At 35.2% G+C, this 20,594-nt stretch overlaps 2 protein-coding genes across 2 annotated transcripts; one reads left to right on the top strand and one right to left on the bottom strand.

Moving 5' to 3' along the window:
* The first annotated feature begins 524 nt into the window (after positions 1-524).
* Positions 525-10,934, top strand: LOC104223986 (uncharacterized). The gene is made up of 8 exons (XM_009775528.2): positions 525-784; positions 7,756-7,849; positions 7,989-8,039; positions 8,113-8,286; positions 8,580-8,759; positions 8,931-9,050; positions 9,703-9,836; positions 10,451-10,934. Exons 1-8 carry the CDS (start codon positions 645-647, stop codon positions 10,512-10,514), a joined length of 957 nt encoding a protein of 318 aa, XP_009773830.1. The 5' UTR covers positions 525-644; the 3' UTR covers positions 10,515-10,934.
* A 396-nt stretch (positions 10,935-11,330) lies between these two features.
* On the bottom strand, positions 11,331-16,383 carry LOC104223987 (sulfate transporter 3.1-like). Its single transcript, XM_009775531.2, has 12 exons — positions 15,951-16,383; positions 15,292-15,499; positions 15,023-15,194; positions 14,826-14,891; positions 14,375-14,488; positions 14,011-14,127; positions 13,310-13,436; positions 12,564-12,850; positions 12,277-12,467; positions 12,092-12,177; positions 11,900-11,976; positions 11,331-11,700 (listed from the first exon to the last, which is right to left on the bottom strand). Exons 1-12 carry the CDS (start codon positions 16,273-16,275, stop codon positions 11,509-11,511), a joined length of 1,962 nt encoding a protein of 653 aa, XP_009773833.1. The 5' UTR covers positions 16,276-16,383; the 3' UTR covers positions 11,331-11,508.
* Positions 16,384-20,594: the final 4,211 nt, after the last annotated feature.

A 20,594-nucleotide genomic window follows, 5' to 3' on the forward strand; every position in this document is an offset into this window, starting at 1 on the left:
ATTTTGAAGGTATACAACGGTAGTTAAATTTCGTTTTTAATCTTTTAAGTGGAATTTTTTTAAAATGAATTAGGGCGGATAAATATTTTGCTCCGACCAAATAATCTTGTAAGTCCCTTTTATATTTATACTTATGAAATATTTGAAATCATTTAAAGATTAATTAAATCTATCAACTATTCATTTTTTTAATTTTAATGTATTATTTTAGTTCTATTGATCTGACTTGTTTCACTACCTCACATGTAATACAAATTAATACAACAACAACATACCCATTATTATTGCACGACATGAGATCTGAGGAGAATAGTGTGTATGCAGACCTTAGAAGTTGTTTCTAATAGTACCTCGGTTCAGGAATATAATACAAATCAATAAATGTATTAAACTCCTCATCTACCTGATTTGTTTTTCTTCTTATTTTTTTTTTTCCCTTGACAAGGTTAAAAAATAGTTATGGAATTTGTAAAATTTACCCCAAAATTCTTGAAATGGGGGCCAAACTGGAATTGTAACAAAATGAAGGGAGGATTGTTTAGAACAGACATGTCGAACTAGAAGCAGAACAAAGACGATCTCAGAAAACCCTAGTAAAGCAAAACCTCCATTGCCAAGACAGCAAATTGCTTCTGATAGCAAAAATGGGGGAATCAGAGGTCAAAGCAGAGACAACACTGAAAGATCAGGGCAATGAATTCTTCAAAGCTGGGAACTATCTCAAAGCTGCAGCTTTGTACACTCAAGCCATCAAGAAAGACCCATCAAACGCCACTCTTTACAGGTTCATTTTCACTATTATTCAGTTGTATTTTTTCTGTTAAAGTTGTGGCCGTTCTTGTGGTTTTTTTACAGTTATGTGTTAAATTTGTCATTTTGCTTGTTGGTCTTGTATTGGCTACTCAAGTTCGTGGTGCTTCACTTACAAATGTGATGCTATCATACACTTGTGAGTTTAGTATAAAATTTGTAATCTTGCTTGTGGGTTGTGTTGGCTACTCCTTTAGTGGCGATTTATTTCATCAAGAAATAATCTGTGCATTGCAATCCTTGCATTAGTAATCTCTGCATATCTTTCGCTCTTTTTCTTGTTGTATTTGTTCTTTATATACTACTATGGCTTTCTTGATTGACTGTATTTCTGATATGGAATTGTTAATGGACCTCAAAGTTATATTGATATTGGAGCTAATTAACTCCATTAAGTTAAGGGGCTACCTACTGGTTATGCAGTTATTTAAAAATAGATGAAACTTAGAGAACTGTCAAAGTAACAAGTGCATTTGTCCCCAAAAACTAGTTTTACATGTAAATACGTGAATGGAATTTGTGGTTAGCTATGTTTTTCCTTTCCTTCAATCGAGAACCTGTAAACCACTAGCCTGTAGCAATGATTGTCTGAGTTTCTATATCAGTGAATTTTTTTTTGCTTTAAGATGTTGTCGTGCATGTAAGCTGCGAGACATCCGTCTTTATTTTCCCCTCCTTGGACTCTACTTCAGAAAGTTTTGAGGTTCAATGATGCCAAGAAAGTTTTGAGGTCATACTTCAATGATGTCAACTGTGAAATTCCTTAATATTCAATAAAATATATTGATTGCACCCAAGGTTGTGGCCTAGAGCTTAATGAGGCCTTCGACAGTCTAAAAAACACTAGGTCATTTTTTCCCATCTCCCTAAACCTTTGTGGCAGATTTACTGGTACTTGTGCAAGTGGGAAATATTAGATACCCAGTGAAATAGTCAAGGTGAGTTGATCTAGACGGCATAGTTAACTATATATTTAGGTTGATTTTATGTCATCTCCGATAGACTAGATTCTATGTTAGGAATTCCAATTGGGGAAATAGCACAAGAGTGTATGCTGCATTTTTGGCTAGTAAATGATATTAAAGTGAGTATATAGTATACTTTACATCGAAGCTCCGTTAACTACAAATCCTTATATAACTATTAATTGGATTCTGGAACAATAAAACAAGAGAGAAAATCATTTGGAGAAGGAACTCTAGTAAAATACAATCAATCAACTGCACCTCAATCTTATTGACCCGCTATCGGCTTTATAGATTGTTGGTAAACTTTCCCCTTTATTTGGGGCAATTTACTCGAGGGATGAGAGGGAGCGGGACATGGATACGCATCCGGATATAACTATTAATGGGGAAACTCGTAGAATAGCACCAACGAGAGAGAGAGAGAAGTTATTTGGAAAAGAACTCCGATAGATATCTTTCAAAGTTTCAATTAACTGTACCTCAATCTTACTAACTTGAGTCGGTTTTGGTTGTGTCCAAATTTTTCCTTTATTCAATCCGAATATTTCCTTTATTCGTGCCCATTTGATTGCAATATTAAATAATTTGTCTTTTAAGACAAATTAGGGGTTCTCTAAAGGAGAACTTCTCTAAATAAAAAAGTAGAGGTTCTCTAAATGTAACACTTTTTTTGATAAGGTAACGTATATTGACGGGAAAATCTGTAGAGTTGGTGAAGATTCTCCAGAAGAGGAAGATTAATATAGCTTGTGTCCAGGAGACTAAGTGGGTGGAAACTAAGGCACGAGACGTACACATGTTTAAACTGTGGTACTCAGGAGGCGTGATGAGCAAGAACATGGTAGGTATTTTGGTCAATAGGGAACTTAGGGGAGCTAGTGGTAGAGGTTCGGAGGGTGAACGACATGCTGTTGTCTATTAACTAGCTGTTGGAGGGCTTACTTTAATCGTTATTGGTGCATATGTACCTCAAGCGGGCTTGGACGAGGTGGTTAAGAGGTACTTTTGGGAGGGTTTGGACAAGGTGATGCATGCTATTTCGCACTGTGAGAAGCTATTCCTAGGATGAGATTTCAATGGCCACGTTGGAATGACTTCCTGGGCTTATGACAATGTGCATGGCGACTTCAGTTTTGGTGATAAAAACGACGAAGGAATTTCGCTGTTGGATTTCGCTTAAACTTTTGATTTGGTGATAGCTAACTTGAGTTTTCAGAAGAAAGATGAGCACTTGGTCACCTTCATGGCCAAGACCCAATTGATTACCTATTCTTTAGGAAGAGTGATACGGGTTTATGCACGGATTGCAAGGTTATCCGGATGAGAATCTCACAATCCAACATAGGCTCTTAGTAATGGACTTAGAGATTAGGAGGAAGAGTAAGAAGAGGGTTGTGTATGGTCAACCTAAGATCAAGTTGGGAGTTTTGACTAGCTCAGGAGTTGGGGGAGAAGCTGTTGGCAATGAGGGCTTGGAGGAGTAGTGGGGACACGAGTAGTATGGGGACCACGACATCAAATTGCATTAGGCAAGCAATTAGAGAGGTGTTAGGGGTCTCAAAAGGTTACTCTGGTGGACATAAAGGGGACTGGCAATGGAATAGAGAGGTCCAATGAAAAGTGAAAAGCAACATATTTGAAGCTGGTGGAGAGCAAAGACAATGAGGAGAAGATGATGAATAGGGAGTGGTATAAGAAGGCAAAGAAGGAAGCGAAGTTAGCAGTTACAACGGCAAAGACTGCAGCGTTTGAACGTTTATATGAAGAACTTGGGATAAAGGCGGGGACAAAAAGCTGTACAGACTAGCCAAGGTGAGAGAGAGGAAGGCATGTGTCATGGACCAAGTGAAATGCATCAAAGATGTGGAAGGCAAAGAATTGGAGGAAGAGGCCCATATTTGACGAAGATGGTAGACTTTCTTCCATAGACTCTTGAACAAGGAGGGGGACAAAAGCATTGTGTGGTGACTTAGAGCACTCTGAGAGCTATCGAGATTTTGGGTATTGTAGGCGTATTGAGGTTGAGGAAGTTGAGGGGGATATGCATAAGATGAGCAGGAGAAGGGCTATTGAGCCAAACGAAATCCCATTGGAATTTTGGAAGAACGCGAACATGGCAAGCTTGAAATGGGTTATTGGGTTGTTTAATGTTATTTTTAGGACGTCGAAGTTGCCTGAAGAATGGAGGTGAAGTACGATGATCCCATTGTACACGAACAAGGGTGATATTCAAAATTGCAACAACTATAGGGGTATCAAGCTGCTAAGCCACACTGTGATAGTTTGGGAGAGAGTCGTGGAGGTGAGGGCAAGGAGGAGTGTGTTTATTTTCGTGAACCAGTTCGGATTCATGACGGGGCAATCGACTACGGAAGCTATTCACCTTGTGATGGGATTGGTGGAGCAGTATAGGGAGAGGAAGAGGGATTTACATAGTGTTCATTGACCTAGAAAAAGTCTACAACAAAGTCCTAAGGGAGGTTCTAAGGATTTGTTTGGAGGTTAAAGGTGTGCTTGTAGCATACACTAGGGTGATTAAAGACATGTATGATGGAGCTAAAACCTGGGTAAGGACAGAGAGACGAGACTCGGAACACTTCTCAATCGTGATGGGGTTGCATCAGAGATCAACTCTTAGCCCATTGTTATTTGCCTTGGCAATAATGCCGTGTCACATTCAAGGGAGGTATGATGATGCATGTTATTTGTAGATGACATAGTACTGATAGATGAGACGCGAGGCGAAGTTAACCCGGGGTTGGAGGTTTGGAGACAAACCCTAGAATCAAAAGGTTTCAAGTTGAGCTGGACCAAAATAGAATACATGTAGTATTAGTTCAATGACATGACTCATGAAACAGATGTGGATGTGAGGCTTGATACACAAGTCATCCCTAAGAGAGGATGTTTCAAGTACCTGGAGTCAGTAATCCAAGGTAACGAGGAGAATGTCACTCATCATATTGGTGTGGGTTGGGTGAAATGGAGGCTCGCGAGTAATGTTTGTTGATAAGAATGTGCTACAAAGACTTAAAGGTAAGTTCTACAAAATGATGGTTAGACCGACTATGTTGTATGGAGCAGAGTGTTGGCCAGTCAAGAAATCCCATATCCAAAAAGTACAAGTAGCGGAAATGAGGATAACGAGATGGATGTGTGAGCATACCAGGAGAGATAAGATTAAAAGTGAAGTTATTAGGGACAAGGTTGGTGTGTCCTCCGTGGTGGATAAGATGCGGGAAGTTAGCTGAGATGGTACGGGCATGTGAAGAGGAGATGCACTGATGCTCCTGTGAGGAGGTGTGAGAGGGCCATGGTGCGCCTGAGGAGAGGTAGGGTAGGCCAAAAAAGTACTCCCTCCGTTCCAATTTATGTGAACTTGTTTGACTGGGTACGGAGTTTAAGGAAAAAAAAAGACTTTTTGAATTTGTGGTCTTAAACTAATCAGAACATTTGTATGGTTATAATTCTTTTGAAATTTTTGGTGGTAAACATGTCATAGTATTTGTGTCGTTATAAAAGCTTCTCATTAAGGGTAGAATTGAAAGTTTAAGCTAAATTGTTTCCAAATTTAGAAAGTGGCCATTCTTTTTGGAACGGACCAAAAAGGAAATAGGTTCACATAAACTTGAACGGAGGGAGTATTGGAGAAAGGTGATTAGGTAGGACATGGCGCGACTTCAGCTTATCGAGGACATGACCATTGATAGGAGGGCGTGGAGGTCGAGAATTAGGGTAGAAGGTTAGAGGTAGTCAAGCGTATCTCTTTCCTATAACAATAGTATTAGTATTATTTTCGTATTTTCTTGATTCTTAGATTTCTATTACTACGTGTTGTTTCTTTCGCTTTGGTTATTTTATCTTCTTATCTTGCTATTATTACTATTGCTTGTTGTTGCTGCTTCTTTTTCTTCCGTCCTTGAGTTAAAAGTCTACCAAAAATATCCTCTCTACCTTTACAAGGCAGGAGTAAGGCATGCATACATACTACCGCCCCACTTGTGAGATTGCACTTGATTGTTGTTGTTGAATGCATATTGAGATGAGCCAGCAAAATGCTGGAAAAGAAATACAAACAAAAGCTAAAAAACTTACGAAGAATGTAATGCAAAAATAAAATCAAGCATGGCTTTAGGCTCTTGCACATTTTCCATATCCATGTTGCACCAAAAACTAAGCAAGAATATACAATTCTTTTTGAGCTCAAGTATATTGTCATTCTCGTCTTCAAAAATCTAGCATTCCTTTCCTTCCAAATTACCCAGCTTATAGCTGCAGGAATAGTGTTCCACATGGAGAGGGAGGACTTAGCAATTCCTCCCTCTCTGCCAAGCCATCTTAAAATCCAGAAGAGAGCTGGGCATGCACCAGTTCAAGCCCATGATGAAAAAAGCTAGGATCCAATGTTGGCTAGAAGCTCTGCAATGTAATAACAAGTGGTTCGTGTTCTCCGCATCTTCGTTACAGAGAATGCATCTATTGTGTACTGAAGTGCTTCCATAAGCTTGAGACCAATAGGGGATGTTGGGATCTAGTTTCCCATGGATTAGTCATACCATATTTGGAACTGATAGCAATTTTCCAGAGAGCCCCTTCTTCAGCATTAGCCTCCATAACCATTTACACAACAAGATTCTATTGTGTGCCTTCAAATCTCTGACACCAAGCCCCCCCCCCCCCTGCTTTTTTGCTAAGGATGACGTGCTCCATTTGACCAGGTGAAAAGCCTTACTTTCTTTGTTCCCTTTTGTCCAGTTTCTTAGAGATAGAGACAGGCAGGGGACAAAGGGCCATAGTGTAAGTGGGCTGTGGGTAGAGCATCAAGAACACTGTAAATCAGAACGAGTCTACCACTTATTCCTACATTGACATACAAGTGTAACCAGTCTAAAAGAATTCCTAGCAAACACTATATGTAGTGTTAAGTGTAAAACAGCTAAGCCTTAATTTCGACTAGCTTATCTCACCAGTATGGTTTTTCTTTCTATTTTGTTACATTCTTAGCTAAGTTAATAGCTAACTTCTCAGGGCTTATGAAAGATTTTAGGTCCATTGAGGAACTTCCTTCCAGGTGAATTTTAGGATTACCTCTTCTTGTTTAGCTCCTTCATATATCATGATGAAGGTTCTCTAATAGATTATAAAAACCAAGTCCTAATTCCTTATGTAAAAAAGCTAAGTCCTAATTAGGGTGGAAGTTTATATAGAGAATGCTAGATTAGTCACCAGCAATTCTTAATCTTCTGCTAGGTTATTGTGTTTCAGATTCTTTTCCGTCTTCCCTCTACGTATTCTTACCTTACTAAGTAAGAATTTTGTATGAGCATAATATTTTCCCCATCAAACATTTATACCTCTACTAACATTTAATTAATAAAGTGCTAAAGGTGGAAGGGTTGTAATTGCTATCAAGGGATTGTTTGATTCACTTGCTAGTTGTGCGACGATTTTAATGCTCGGATCGTTATGAGGTGATTGATAATGAAGGGATTAGTTGTTTTATGATGAAGAATAATGACGGGATTGTCATACAAGAATTGTTTATGTTAATACATGTATGCTTATTTCACATTTTATCCCGCACAAAATATGACATAGATTATGGTATAACTTAATGCAAGTATTATAATTAATACCGTCAACCAAACACTACATAAAACTATGTAGATATTAGTTTTTCTTATACGACAAATCAAACACTGCATACATTATGCGAGGATTATTTTTTCTAATCCCCTGTAATCAAACATGGTATAATTTTATGTTGTAATTATTTTTCCAATGACTCCAACCAAACGAGCCCTAAGTGAAAATCATAATTCTATCTAAAACTTGTTCATTGGATGACTTCCTTTTAATGCGTCTTTGTGATTGTTTGTTGTGGTCAGAATTTGCTTTCTAATTCTTTCATTATGTCGACTTTGTGAAACTGACTTATGTTCCTGATATGTTTTTCACTTAATTCAACTATGTATAGCAATCGTGCTGCAGCATTTTTGCATCTGGTTAAACTTAGCAAAGCACTTGCTGATGCCGAAATGACGATCAGTCTGAAACCAGAGTGGGAAAAGGTATACTTCCAGAATTGGAAATCTTTCACGAACACCCTGTAATAAGAAAAAAAGATCATACACCACGAGCAGAAAAAAATGTGAACTTGTTATCTAGCGAAGTTTTTCTCGTAATAAAATGACTTGATTGCACTTGTAGGGTTATTTCAGGAAAGGATGTATACTAGAGGCTATGGAACGCTATGATGATGTATGTATAATATTTTTCCTCTTAATCGGAGAACTTTCATGTTCCAGTCTTTATGTTTATTATCATGATGCAGGCCTTAGCTGCTTTCCAGCTGGCATCAAAATACAATCCACAAAGTTTGGAAGTATCCAAGAAGATAAAGACACTTTCGCAGTTGGCAAAAGATATGAAGCGAGCTGAAGAACTGGAGAACATGAGATCCAATGTTGACATGGCAAAACATTTTGATACATTGAAATCTGAACTGGTTAGTGGTCTTCTGCATCTATTTCTAGAGACATATCTGTTTCAGAATGTCAATTGGAGCTCTGATGTGTTTTCCAGTCTCTTTGATTGCTGGTGCACTTTTATAAATATGGTTTTGGTCATATGGTATTTTTAGTTCATGCAAGCGTTGACATAAAATCTATTCTCCTCATGCAGGTAAGGAACTTGTTGCATCAGCAGCTGTGTGATACAACCCTAAATCGAATTTCTGGAAAATGTTTTTCTCACGAAGTTTCCGCATGAGATGTACTAAGTTTGATTCTCCTTTTGCAGTCTGAGAAATATAGAGCTGAAGACGGCAGCAAAGAGATTTTCTCTTTCCTTGTTGAAACAGTAGAGAATGCTGTTAAATCATGGCATGAAACTTCAAAAGTGGATCCTAGAGTTTATTTCCTTCTGAACAAGGAGAAGACTGACACGGAGAAGTATGCCCCAGCTGTTAATATAGACAAGGTACTTCATATTCTTACTGATTGAAAAGTTCTCCTCATGGATATTTTTCCAACAATTTCGGCCTTCCTCTGATATTTCTGAATTCAGTTTGTCAGTTGTAGGTTACATTGTCAGTTGCAGTTGGAATCGAGCTTATACTATCTAATTGTGTACTTTTATCTCATGTGCCAGGCTTTTGAGTCACCCCATATGCACAGCAGTTGTTTTCCATTTCTTCGACAGTATGCTGAAGATTCTTTCTCTCAAGCTTCATGTTTAGTGACACCGAAAAGTATCATATCTTACCCACAGGTAAATTTAATCACTGAATGCTCTCTTGAAAGAGGCAATTGCTTGTAAGAACATGGATAACCCTCTTAAAAATGGCTTTTTTCTTATGGATTCACACACTGAAAGGCATAAATTGGTTATAAGCTTATTCGAATTAACCAATATTTGATCTTTATTACAAGAAGCATCCTAGTTCTGCGTATAAGTTCTGTTAGAAGCCTTGTCAGGTAAAGAAATAATCTGTTAGTGACTGTAATTGTGTCAACTGCTTCGGGTTTGCTCTATGCTTTAATCTCAAAGATTATTGATGAATATTGGATGTTGGTTCTATGCTTCCATTCTACTACTAAAAACCTAGAGCAGAAAGCTTGAATTTCAAATACAAATGTACTGACCTTCGTAGCTTCGTCTTTAATGTGTGCTTTGTTCTATTAGCATCTTTAGTCTGGTTCAGACAAACACAGGCCAAAGGAATTTGAAAACAGAATGAAGTTGACTTGTATATCTTGGAGAGTGAGTTAAAGGTGATCCTGACAGATGATGATTTAGTTTCAAGTTAGTGTCTGATGCGAACCAGAGGCAACATTGAATTCATGTAGTATTGTTTTTATCAGCAGTTATTGCAATTGATCTCTTCTTTCATGAATCATGATTTCAATGTGTGATCTTACAGGTTTGGAAAGGTCAAGGTTCGAGGAAATGGAAGCATGGACAAAATGATGGATTTTTTGTCCAATTTGAATCACCTTTAGTACGGAAGTTGTGGTTTATCCCTAGCTCCACTGAGAAAGGAAAAATCTTATGCAGGTATGTTTCCCTTTCTCTTAGCCAAAGCTCAAGAATACATACATAAAAAGTGGATGTCTCAGTCACAAGCATGCATGCACCTCATTCTATCTTTAATAAAATACATCACAAACACGGTTATTCTTTTCATAGCATATGTAAGCACCAACTTATCAAGTGCTAAAAAGGGTAATAGCTTACAAGTCATACAGTCCTGTACATCAAGTATGTGCGAACCTCTTGAGATGTGATATTCATTGAGACAACAAAATAGCAATTCAACTGAATGTGCATTTCTGGAATTCCTTTGGCCTGTGAAGCCTGTGAACATTTCAGGATAACTCTTATCTTTCATGATTTGGGCAGCCATCCATCTGAACTTTTCCTAGTATCCTAGGAATAAGCAAAACTTGGAAAAATACGTAAAAGTTTAGCAACTTCTTTTAGTTAATGTATAAATTGATATCTATTGGAACAATGAGATCTTTTTGGATAATCATGCTAGTCAAGCAAATAGAGCTTCTTATCTATAGTTTTAAGTGTGTGCATATGTTTGTTATTCTACGGAATGTATTTTCAAGTTGAGGCATACAACCTTGAGTTAGCTCCTAAACTTGATCTTCAATCATCTTCAGGGATCCAGTGCCTTTGGATATTAGCGCACATGAACTTCTTCCTCGTATATTCAAGCAAATATAGTCGAGGCTATTGCAGTTCCATTTTTTGGGTCAGCTTTTTGGGAAATCTTACATGGGAGAAATGGGCTTATTATCGTTGAGGAGAAGCCATCACCTGATTTTAAGTTTCCTTGCAGTGGGGTCTATTCTCCTTTGACGGGGGCAATACGGGCAAGCTGTCAGAGTGCTCCGGAGTTCCAATTGGTGAGGGTTTTGTCAGCTGTCAAGATATCAATTATTTTTGAAGATTTCTTATAGTAGATTAGAATTTCCTAGTGTTGCATGCTTCGTTTATTCTGATTTCACTTTCACATTGTTTGGCTGTTTTGTGCAGCAGTGAGTTTTGGTTAATACTCTTAAAAGTAATTTTTTTCCAAACGTTTTCGAAATGAGACTCTTGTATATTTGCCTGGCTAGAAGTAATGTTGGTGTTGTTACCTTATCTTGGTTTCTCAGAATGTTCATTACTGTTATCCTGCCACTTCTGAACTTGCTCTTTCTTGGATGTATTTTCCAATGTCACAAGTTGGATATTTTGGTTCAGCTCTGTATATTTCCTTTTTCCTCTTTAACTGGAATTTTTTTAGGCTTATTATTGGTAACTATTTTTAATTCCTTTTACACAACCCTACACTATAGAATTGTATGTATAGTTCATTCTGCTTCTAGGTTCCTCTTCTGATAAATAACATTACATGGACAGTTCCAGATAGCATTTCTATGTCCTTCAGAAACTATGCATTTCTAGACTGGCAAGTTTCTCTGTCCTTCAGAAACTTATTTTTGTGGAGCTGCAAGAACTTGCGCAATTTTTCTGTTGGAGAAGAGAATAAAATAGTAGAGGTGTGAAACATTATAGCAATTTTCAATAACTTAGCACGGATATATGAATTTTACAAAATTGTAAAAGGGTAAGAAACTAGCTCTAAGATGTTTCACTTGGTGAAACTGTAAAGAGAAAAAGGAATACTAATACATTTTGATTATTTTAATTGGATCATTGATCTGATTTATGATCATACGTTATCGTCTGGGATTGTTGAAGATTCAATTCTCTTGGATTGAAACTTGCAAGTGTGAAGAATATAATTGCATGCATTAACAGCCTCCCCAACTGTTAAATAGATCCATTCCTTCCCAATTGTGTCAATGAAATTTGACTTATCCAGCTTCTTCATCACTTCCCCTCCAGGATTTGCCAATAAAAGCTACAAATTGAACAATTGAATAAAAAAAGAAAAGAAAAAGGAAAATCAACTGGGTAGTAGTGGACAAGATGTCACTGAATTCAAGCTCGTGATACTAAAGTTCGAGTTGTGGTTTATTAATCACTGAACTGTTCCCGTAGAGACAACTATAAATGGTAATATGATGTTTCACTACTAATAATTTGTCAGATATTTGTACCTTTAGACATCGCCTATCTGCATTTCTCTTCACTTCCTCAAGCATACTAATTCCACTTGTATCGATGTTTCCAACAGCTGCATTTAAGAGGATTGATGTCAGCAGTAAAACATTAACTATTAAAAAAGAAAAAAAAATCAAATTAACATTTGATATTCCCCGAAGTTTTTTTTATCTTGAATTAACACTTACCACTCATATCCAATATGACATATTGCAGCTCAATCTCAGATAAAGTCCTTTGCTTCTCTTCTTCTTCATCTATCCATCTTGAAATCCTAAGATATTTCAAGAACCCATCGATATAAAAGTGACTAACTATTGTGTTGAAGTCATCAATCACTAAATTGAGATGAAAATGTGGGTGTTGTAGTTACCTTTCCCTCAAATAACTTGCATTTGCAAAATAGATTGGGGCATCAATGTGTATGATGAGAATTCCAGGAACACTGCTTGCTGCTGAATATTGTTCAGTGTTTCTATAGGTCATGGAGTTTGGTATTTTACCTAAGACAAATGTCTTTGGCCTTGCTACAAAGAGAAGTATCCTAAGTAAAGACATTGCCACCTGAATCACACACGAAAACATAGTTATCATAAAAATTAAATAAAGCTGAGTGCGCAGAAAGATTTTTAAATCCTATTAAAAATGTATGCTACTTACCGCGACTATTAGGCCAACTTCAACGCTACCAAAGACAACTCCAATGAAGGAACTAATGCAAACGAGGAAATCGTATTTGTCAACTTTCCAAAGGTGGATAGCAGCATTATAGTCAATGATGCCTAGCATGGCTGAAATTATAATGGAGGAAAGCACAACAAGGGGTGTGTAATGGAACAATGGTGTTAGCAACAACAATGTTATCATCACTGCTGTTGCCATTACTATGTTGGACACTGCTGTCTTGCATCCTGCATTGAAATTCACTGCCGTACGTGAAAATGGTCCTGAAAAAGGAAAAAAAAAGATGTTAATATTAGAAGAAAAATTACGTAAACAGACAACTAAATTAAAGAATGTGTTCAGCACACCCCCTAGTTGTGAGCCTAATTCTTTTTTCGTGAAAATTCTCGTAATGTGTGGTGGTGAGACGAGAACTCATGATTATGTTGAATTATATGACCATCTCATTTACAAACTTAACCTACTAAAAAGCAAATTCTTATTTACTTAATTATGTTTTCAATTGTTCACTCCCATCTCTAGAAACTTGAAGGAAAAAAAATGGGATCTTTACACAAATAGCTGTTTAGTTTCAGTGTCACTTTTTCTAGCCGGTATAATTAGATTATACACTAATAACACATATATTAATATAAATTATACATATACTATACATTCGCCAACTAATTTTAATTTAAGTAATTGAGTGGACTGAGAAATGTTAGTTTTGAGTGAAAGAGTACCTGTGGTTAAGTAGCAAGAGGTGCAAGAACCAGCAATGTTCATCATCCCAAAGGCAATCATTTCTTTGTTTCCATCAATGTGATAGTTCTCCACTATGGCGAAACTCCTTCCAACTGCTATTCCTTCCTGTATTGTTTAATTTCATCGGTTAAAATAGGTAAGCAATAAATAATATACGCCAACTGTTATTCCTTCATGTGTGATATATATATATATATATATATATATATATATAACAAGCACAACTTCGCAGTCCTAAACAAGTTGGTGTGTCTGACATATACCACATTTATATAAAATTCAGAATCAAAAAAAGCACAAAGAGGAATTTAAAGAGTTTAACTTATGTACATCAATAATGTAAGAATAAATTTATGTATATAGTTAATTCTTTAACTAAAAGCTGCTAGTTGTAGTCTATGAGCTAGTCACCAATATATTGCCGTGTGTACGATAAAATGACAAAGAGACAAGAAGTATATCACTATTTTAATTAGTTTCTTCAAGCATAATTTATGAACATTTATTCCCGTCTATTTTTTTTCTTTTCTAACCTTTTTGACCCAAGTATCTTCCAGACTATAGAATGAGGTCATGAGAATCTTATATAAATCAGAAAGTCTAAGACCGAATCCGAATTAGTATGACAGATAAAAAGTAAATAAAAATAAATTAACAATTGGAGACATATTGTACTTACAGCCATGGCGATGACACCAGTGACGATTCCAGTCTTAATGGCAGTTGTAAGATACTGCGAGCTAAATGCCAGTTCAGAATACGATGGTGGATTTATCCCTTTTTTCAAGTGCCCAATCTGAGAAAATTAAATCCAACAAAAGTCCAAACATATTCACAGGTTAGCCGCATGTACGTACTGTCTTATAATTAATACAAACATCGCTAGAAAAAGTTAATCGATATCATACTAAGGGACCAACATGTGGACGTCACTGGTCACTCACCATAAATTATATTCACATCATGTATAGAAATAAAAAATAAAATTTGGCAGTGAAATATAAAGATATAAATTTAATTTCGACTGTGGAGAAATTAATTACCACTTGAACCCCATTTTTTTCAGCATGGGTGAAATAAACAAGAACACTTCCCAAGATCACAGATGTTAGAGGCGCCATACAACTTATCCAGAAGAAAGCTGGCTTCTTTTTGCTCTGGTATAGGAATTACACCACACAATAAATAAACAAGTCCATTAGTAAATTAATCTAGTGAACTTGAACTGAAGATAATGGTATGAAATAATTAATGAGGTTATTAGCAATTGAAATATGGTGAAAACAATTCTAGGAATCATTAGAAATATGTTATACACGAGTATGAGTTAATCTTAAGGTGAAGGAAGTCTACAATTGTATCACATGCTTAATGGATAGTATCATGATTAATTTACGGATATAACACAATAGTGACATATTTATTTATAAACTATAAATATGTAACAAATCTGCCGAAAGCGAGTATAAATTTAAAATTAATTAATTTACTTACAAAATATCTGGTCAACAAGAGGAAGAAGAGAAAACAACAACCTAGGACTCCACTTTCCCATCTCCACTGTAGCAAATAATTAACAAAAACGTATAAGAAAGAAAAAGAAAAGACCGTACGTAAAATATTGGAGGCTAAGTATAACTTATTATTTTGAGAAAAAAGATTTAAAAAATAAAATGAGATAGTGAAGGAACCTGGTGTAATTGGCTAAAGATGGAGCGCATGACACTGACAATATCAGTTTCATGGGTGAAATGAACAAGTCCAAGAATTCCTTTCAGCTGCTGTAAGCACACTACTGTGGCTGCTCCTCCCATGAACCCTAATATTGTTGCATGCGATAGAAAGTCCACTATGAATCCTAGCCTATATCACCATCAGATAAAATACAAATTAATTAGGTCTACTGCCGTTGCAATTTGACTCGACACTAAATCTAACGAAAAAAATGAAGACTTCTGACCTTAACAAGCCTAAGGAAGCTTGGAAAACTCCAGCAAAGAAAGTAGCAGTAAATACCAACTGAAGATAAAGCTTGGGATTATCGTGAGGATTAACGACTCGGCCAAGCATTGCAGAAATGAGAAGCGATGGAACTGCCACATTCCCTATTGCCAAATGCTTCGAACTTCCCAACATCGCATATACCATCGGTGGCACAAAGCTTGAATCTGCATTTCCAAAATATATTTATCAGATCAACCACAATGAAAACTTCTATTTAACTAAATCTGGACTAGTAACTTTATTGTGCCATGTACGTGCGCTCAGGCTATGGACTCGACGTACGTATCATTTGTAACTTACATATCAAGACACGTAATACCTTTATAATCACAATTATAGTTATGTATATTTTAAGTGTTTAACTTGTAAAATATACTGATACGATATAATTTTTTTTACCTAGACCTGCAGGAGTTATCTGCCTAATTTGCTTGACATTGCAGGTGCATAAAAGTCAAATTCATATAGTATATTTTAAAGACTAGAGTTAGTTGGAAAGAGGCTAGCCTTGTGTATGTACTAGTTCCATGTCCAAAGCTAGATGCATGATTTCGAGTATATTTCAAAGATATTTGATGGATTAATTCATGTATATATATATAAATAGTAACTTACAAAGTCCAATAACTGGAGGCAAGTTAGCCAAACCAGCATAGCTTATCCCTTGAGGAACAGCAAGACTAGCAATTGTGATTCCAGCAATAAAATCAGCTTTGAAAAGTTGAAACGTATAGCGAGGAGCCCAATCGAGGATGGGGACAAAATACTGCAAACCCAAAGCAAGTTTCTTGGTAAGTGACTGGTTCTTGAATTTCCTAAAGGGGTCATCAGGAAATAGTGCTTCTTTCACACAAGATTTGAGTGTCTTCAAGAATGGCTTTGGTGCTGGGATTTCTACCTTTTGATGTGAATATTGATCATCAAAGTGAGCATTACCCATAATTTTATTTTGTGCTAATGGAAATGAGTCTATTTATAATGTGGAGATTCTTTTAGAAAGATCGAGGTGATGATGCAATGAGAAAGTGGTTTTGGTTTCTTATGAATTGGGTCTTTGGGGATGCATGCCTATCTATATATAGAGGGCCAAGAGGAGGTGGAGTACTGCCTGTTTTCTTTTTCCAAATTTTTTTAAGTTTTATTTCTTATTTCCTTTTGCGATGGGTCCCATTGATAATCCTCACGAGTTTGGGGATCGTACTGACAATCTCAGAACACAAGACGAAGGTAGAGAGATTGATGGGACACAGAGAAATATCATGCGTTAAATTGATGTATGCGTCATCCATAATTAAAGAGCTTCGAAAATAAAAAAGCTCTTGACAAATTGTATTTTCTCTTTAAGTGACACTCCGTGACACAGATTAGAATTAGTCAAACCAGTGATAATTTTGAATATTTAGTTAAGTAAAAAAAGTTAAGTTGTTTGCTTTGATCAAACTATGGAGTACTATTAGGGTTGTACATGGACCGAGTTGGTTCGATTTTTATTAAAATTAAATCAAACCAAATATATCGATTTGGATTGGTCCGGTTTTGTCGGATTTTTCGGGGTTTTTTTGCTATGTAATATTATTTCAATCTTACTTTGATAAATTTTTTATAAGTAAATACTGTTTATTAAAAATTTTAAAAATAAAAAATATATGATCTATTAAAACATTCTTATGAGAGAATTTTCTTAGTAACACATGATAGTTATTTTTTAGCCATCTAACAATAATTTACGCTGATGTACACTTTCAAGGTTAACCGAATTTAATAATTAAACATAAAAATAAATATGAACCGATATAATGATATGTTCTATTTAATTTTAAATTATCGAAATACCATTTCAAACTCGAAAAAGATATAAGAATTTAATATATCTTGACATATAAATATGGAAGAACAAAGAGATTGACGCATTTCACTAACACTTGATAAGAAAGTGATCATACAACTCATTATTTAAAGTTAATAAATATGAAGTACTTCATATTTAACTAAATATTACTTCCCATAAGAGAATTGCAAATATTTCTAGACTTTTTTTAGAGAAAATTCTATAAAAAGTGTTAAAAATATATATAAAAATTATATATTTATATGTCGGTTTGGTTCGGGTTTTTTTTTACTTAATATCAAACCAAACCTAATTGGTTTTTTTAATCGGTTTGGTGCGATTTTCCGGTTCGGTTTGTACACCCCTAAGTACTATGTTGTGAATTTTAGGTACACCGATATTCTACCTTTTATAATTTTGAGTTAAGAAGATCGTCAATACAGACGAGAGACATCGTTGTACCACCTTCAAATAGTTTAACTTTCAATTCAATCAACGAATACTTATAGTGAGTTAGTGACTAGGGGAAGGGAAGGAAGAAATGCGAGAATCTTGGACGAGATTTCCCGTTATTTATGAAATTATTGAAACCACTAGAATGTGATTAATTTTCGCCCCTGGTATCTTATTTTTCTATTTTTTCCCTCTTCTTCCTTCTTGTGGAAGGGGTGTAGGAAGTGGCACAAAGGTAATAGCGGATGTAGAATATAAGTACTGAATATATATTTAAAAAAAGTACTTGATTTACCTGAACCTAGTGATTGCAAAAAGCTAGTGATTTGCATTTTGCCATTTTAGATTTTGAACCCCAAATTTAAAGTGTAATGAGCTTAAATATAAAAACCTAAAAATTGACCCATCAAATTAAAATTACGATCGAATCCACTCCGGCATAAACACGTGGCAACCAGTCAACAGCTTAACTACTCACACCCTTATGGTATTCCAGCTAAGCGTAAGGTCACCCTGTCTCTTTACGTGAGGCAGTTAGAGCTCAAGGTTTTGTTGCCTACCTTCCATTTAAATATGTACGTGGATAAATCTAATTGGTCAGTAGAGATCCACTGCATGTAGTGGACTAAGGTGGAAGAGACTCAGGCATAAGTGACAACCGTGGAGGAAAATTTGGAATTATATCAACTTTTTGTCGAATATTCGGTATTCTCTTGTGCAAGTATCTGATTAAACTTAGTTTATTAAGATAATTTGAACTTTTAACCGGCAAAAATGTCATTACCTTTTAATAATGAATTATCGGTGTTTGATTATTATTTATACCAACTAGCACCTAACATGCATACTGATATTTTGGTCAAATTATTGAGTTATTACATGATTCACTTCTTATTTGATTTGATTTTTCACTACCGTTAATAGAAAAATTCTTTACAAATAACTCAAGCTGCAATGTTTAGAGATGGACATTATTAATTTTGGACCATCTTAGTTAGTATATATTATATTATTAAAGAGAGATCTCTAGCATCTTATTTCGAGCTAGAAACTTGTTTTGATACGACTTAAAATCTTACCATACATATTGGATTATACTAATTACTTTTTCCTTCAAAACATCCTCTGCTCGGAACCACTTGTCCAGCTAATTGTGATCCGATTTTTCTAAGTGTCATCTTATTTTTTATGACAATGTACTCAATAAGGAATACTCTACGATCAGAGTATAGAAACGAAAATTCTGGGCAGAAGATATGGATAGAATTGACTGAATGGTTGAGTGAAGGTAATTCCCCTTATTTGCTCACATAAAAAAGATGATCTTCAATTATTTATACATAAAATCAAAATCTCATTGGCAATAAATTTGACGGGGATCACTTTTACTTAATAAATCAGGGATCTCAAACATATCTAATCCTCAAATCTTGTAAAAATCCGAGTCCTTTCTTGAATTGATCATGTTACAAATAGAAGCAAGTTTTAATTAATTATTTAATCAGAGTCGATATTCTGTAAAGATTCGGTCGTATGAAAAGAAAAAAATATACTAGAATTGTACTCCTATGATTTATAAATGAAGCATGTATATATAGAAAAACCTGAATGCAATCTCAGCTGCTCGAGAAAGCATCAGCTACCAATGTGTCTTTCATGTGCCAAACCAACTGATAAAGATGAAGAATCAAGTAGTAGCAACAAGTTGATCATGATGTATTATATATACTAACAATGTTTTGCTTTCAGTACTTTCAGAAAATAAATAAATAAATAAATTAAGGAGTAGGTAATTAAGAGTAAGTTTCACTCAAATTTTCCTCTTTTGCGTCTTTTCTTACTGGTTAATGCTTAATAATACATACTAAATAAAATTAAAGACGGTGATAATCAAGGTTATCCCTAAAATCAAATCTTGAAGAAATATAACGATGCACTCGAGTCATTTTCGATTGGGTATTATGTCTAAGTGCAGCAACTAGTTCAGGACTACTCAACCATTGGTTTCTTCCAGGAATTAGGTTAAAAGTATTCTTAGATAAATTCCTACTTGTATGATGCCTTCAAGGATATGAAACTATCTGTAATTTGCGATCTGGGACTATTTATTAATTTTTTAGTATATAGATTTTTTAATACAATCAAAGTTAAATTTACCTAGAACAACATGTAACTCTTCACAGTAAACCCGCTGTCAATATGCTATAGCCGATTAAACTGAACTAATAGCGAAAAAATTTCTTTAACACCATTAATGTATATAACTTAAATTCTTTAGTTTTATGATTTACACCTACTTTTTCTTTTTCTTTTCTATTTTTTGCTTTTCCTGTTTTCTCTTCATTATTATATTATCTTTGCCAAACTTGTTGGAAAAATTTGCGCAGAATCAAAATATATGTTCAAATAGTTGTAGATTTTCAATTTATTTTGCATAAAGTTTCGGCTGAATTTTTTTTAAAAAAAAAAATCTAGAAAACTTAACCGAACAAGTTTTTATATATAATATTTTTTAGTATTAAAAGACAACTTTACACAACAATCTGGTAGTAAATTAAAAAAAGATAAAAGAATATGAAAAGAGAAACCTCAAGAGCTTATCGACGTAATAATTTGATTTTTACCATTTCTTTGTAGAACGTTTTAAAAATATAAAATGACAAGTTGGCTCGTGATATTTAAGGTTGTTACTATATTTTGTGTTAACCAACTAAGATTATGTTATCCCCAGATAAATGGACTTGACATAGATAAGAATCAAAATAACTATTAAATATTTTGAACAGTTTCAGTACATTTTTATTGAATAAATTATTGTTAGTGGAATGTATTGATGATTTAGGCTGTAGAGCAATATGGATGTCTGGCACCCCAGCTACAGAATAAGTCCTTACTATATATATCCAAACAAAAACTTCATCCTTTGCTACAATATAAGTGTAAGAGCTGATATAGATCTGTTTACCTCTGAAAAATGT

This window comes from Nicotiana sylvestris, chromosome 1 (genome assembly GCF_000393655.2).
Source record: "Nicotiana sylvestris chromosome 1, ASM39365v2, whole genome shotgun sequence".
Lineage (NCBI taxonomy): Eukaryota > Viridiplantae > Streptophyta > Magnoliopsida > Solanales > Solanaceae > Nicotiana > Nicotiana sylvestris.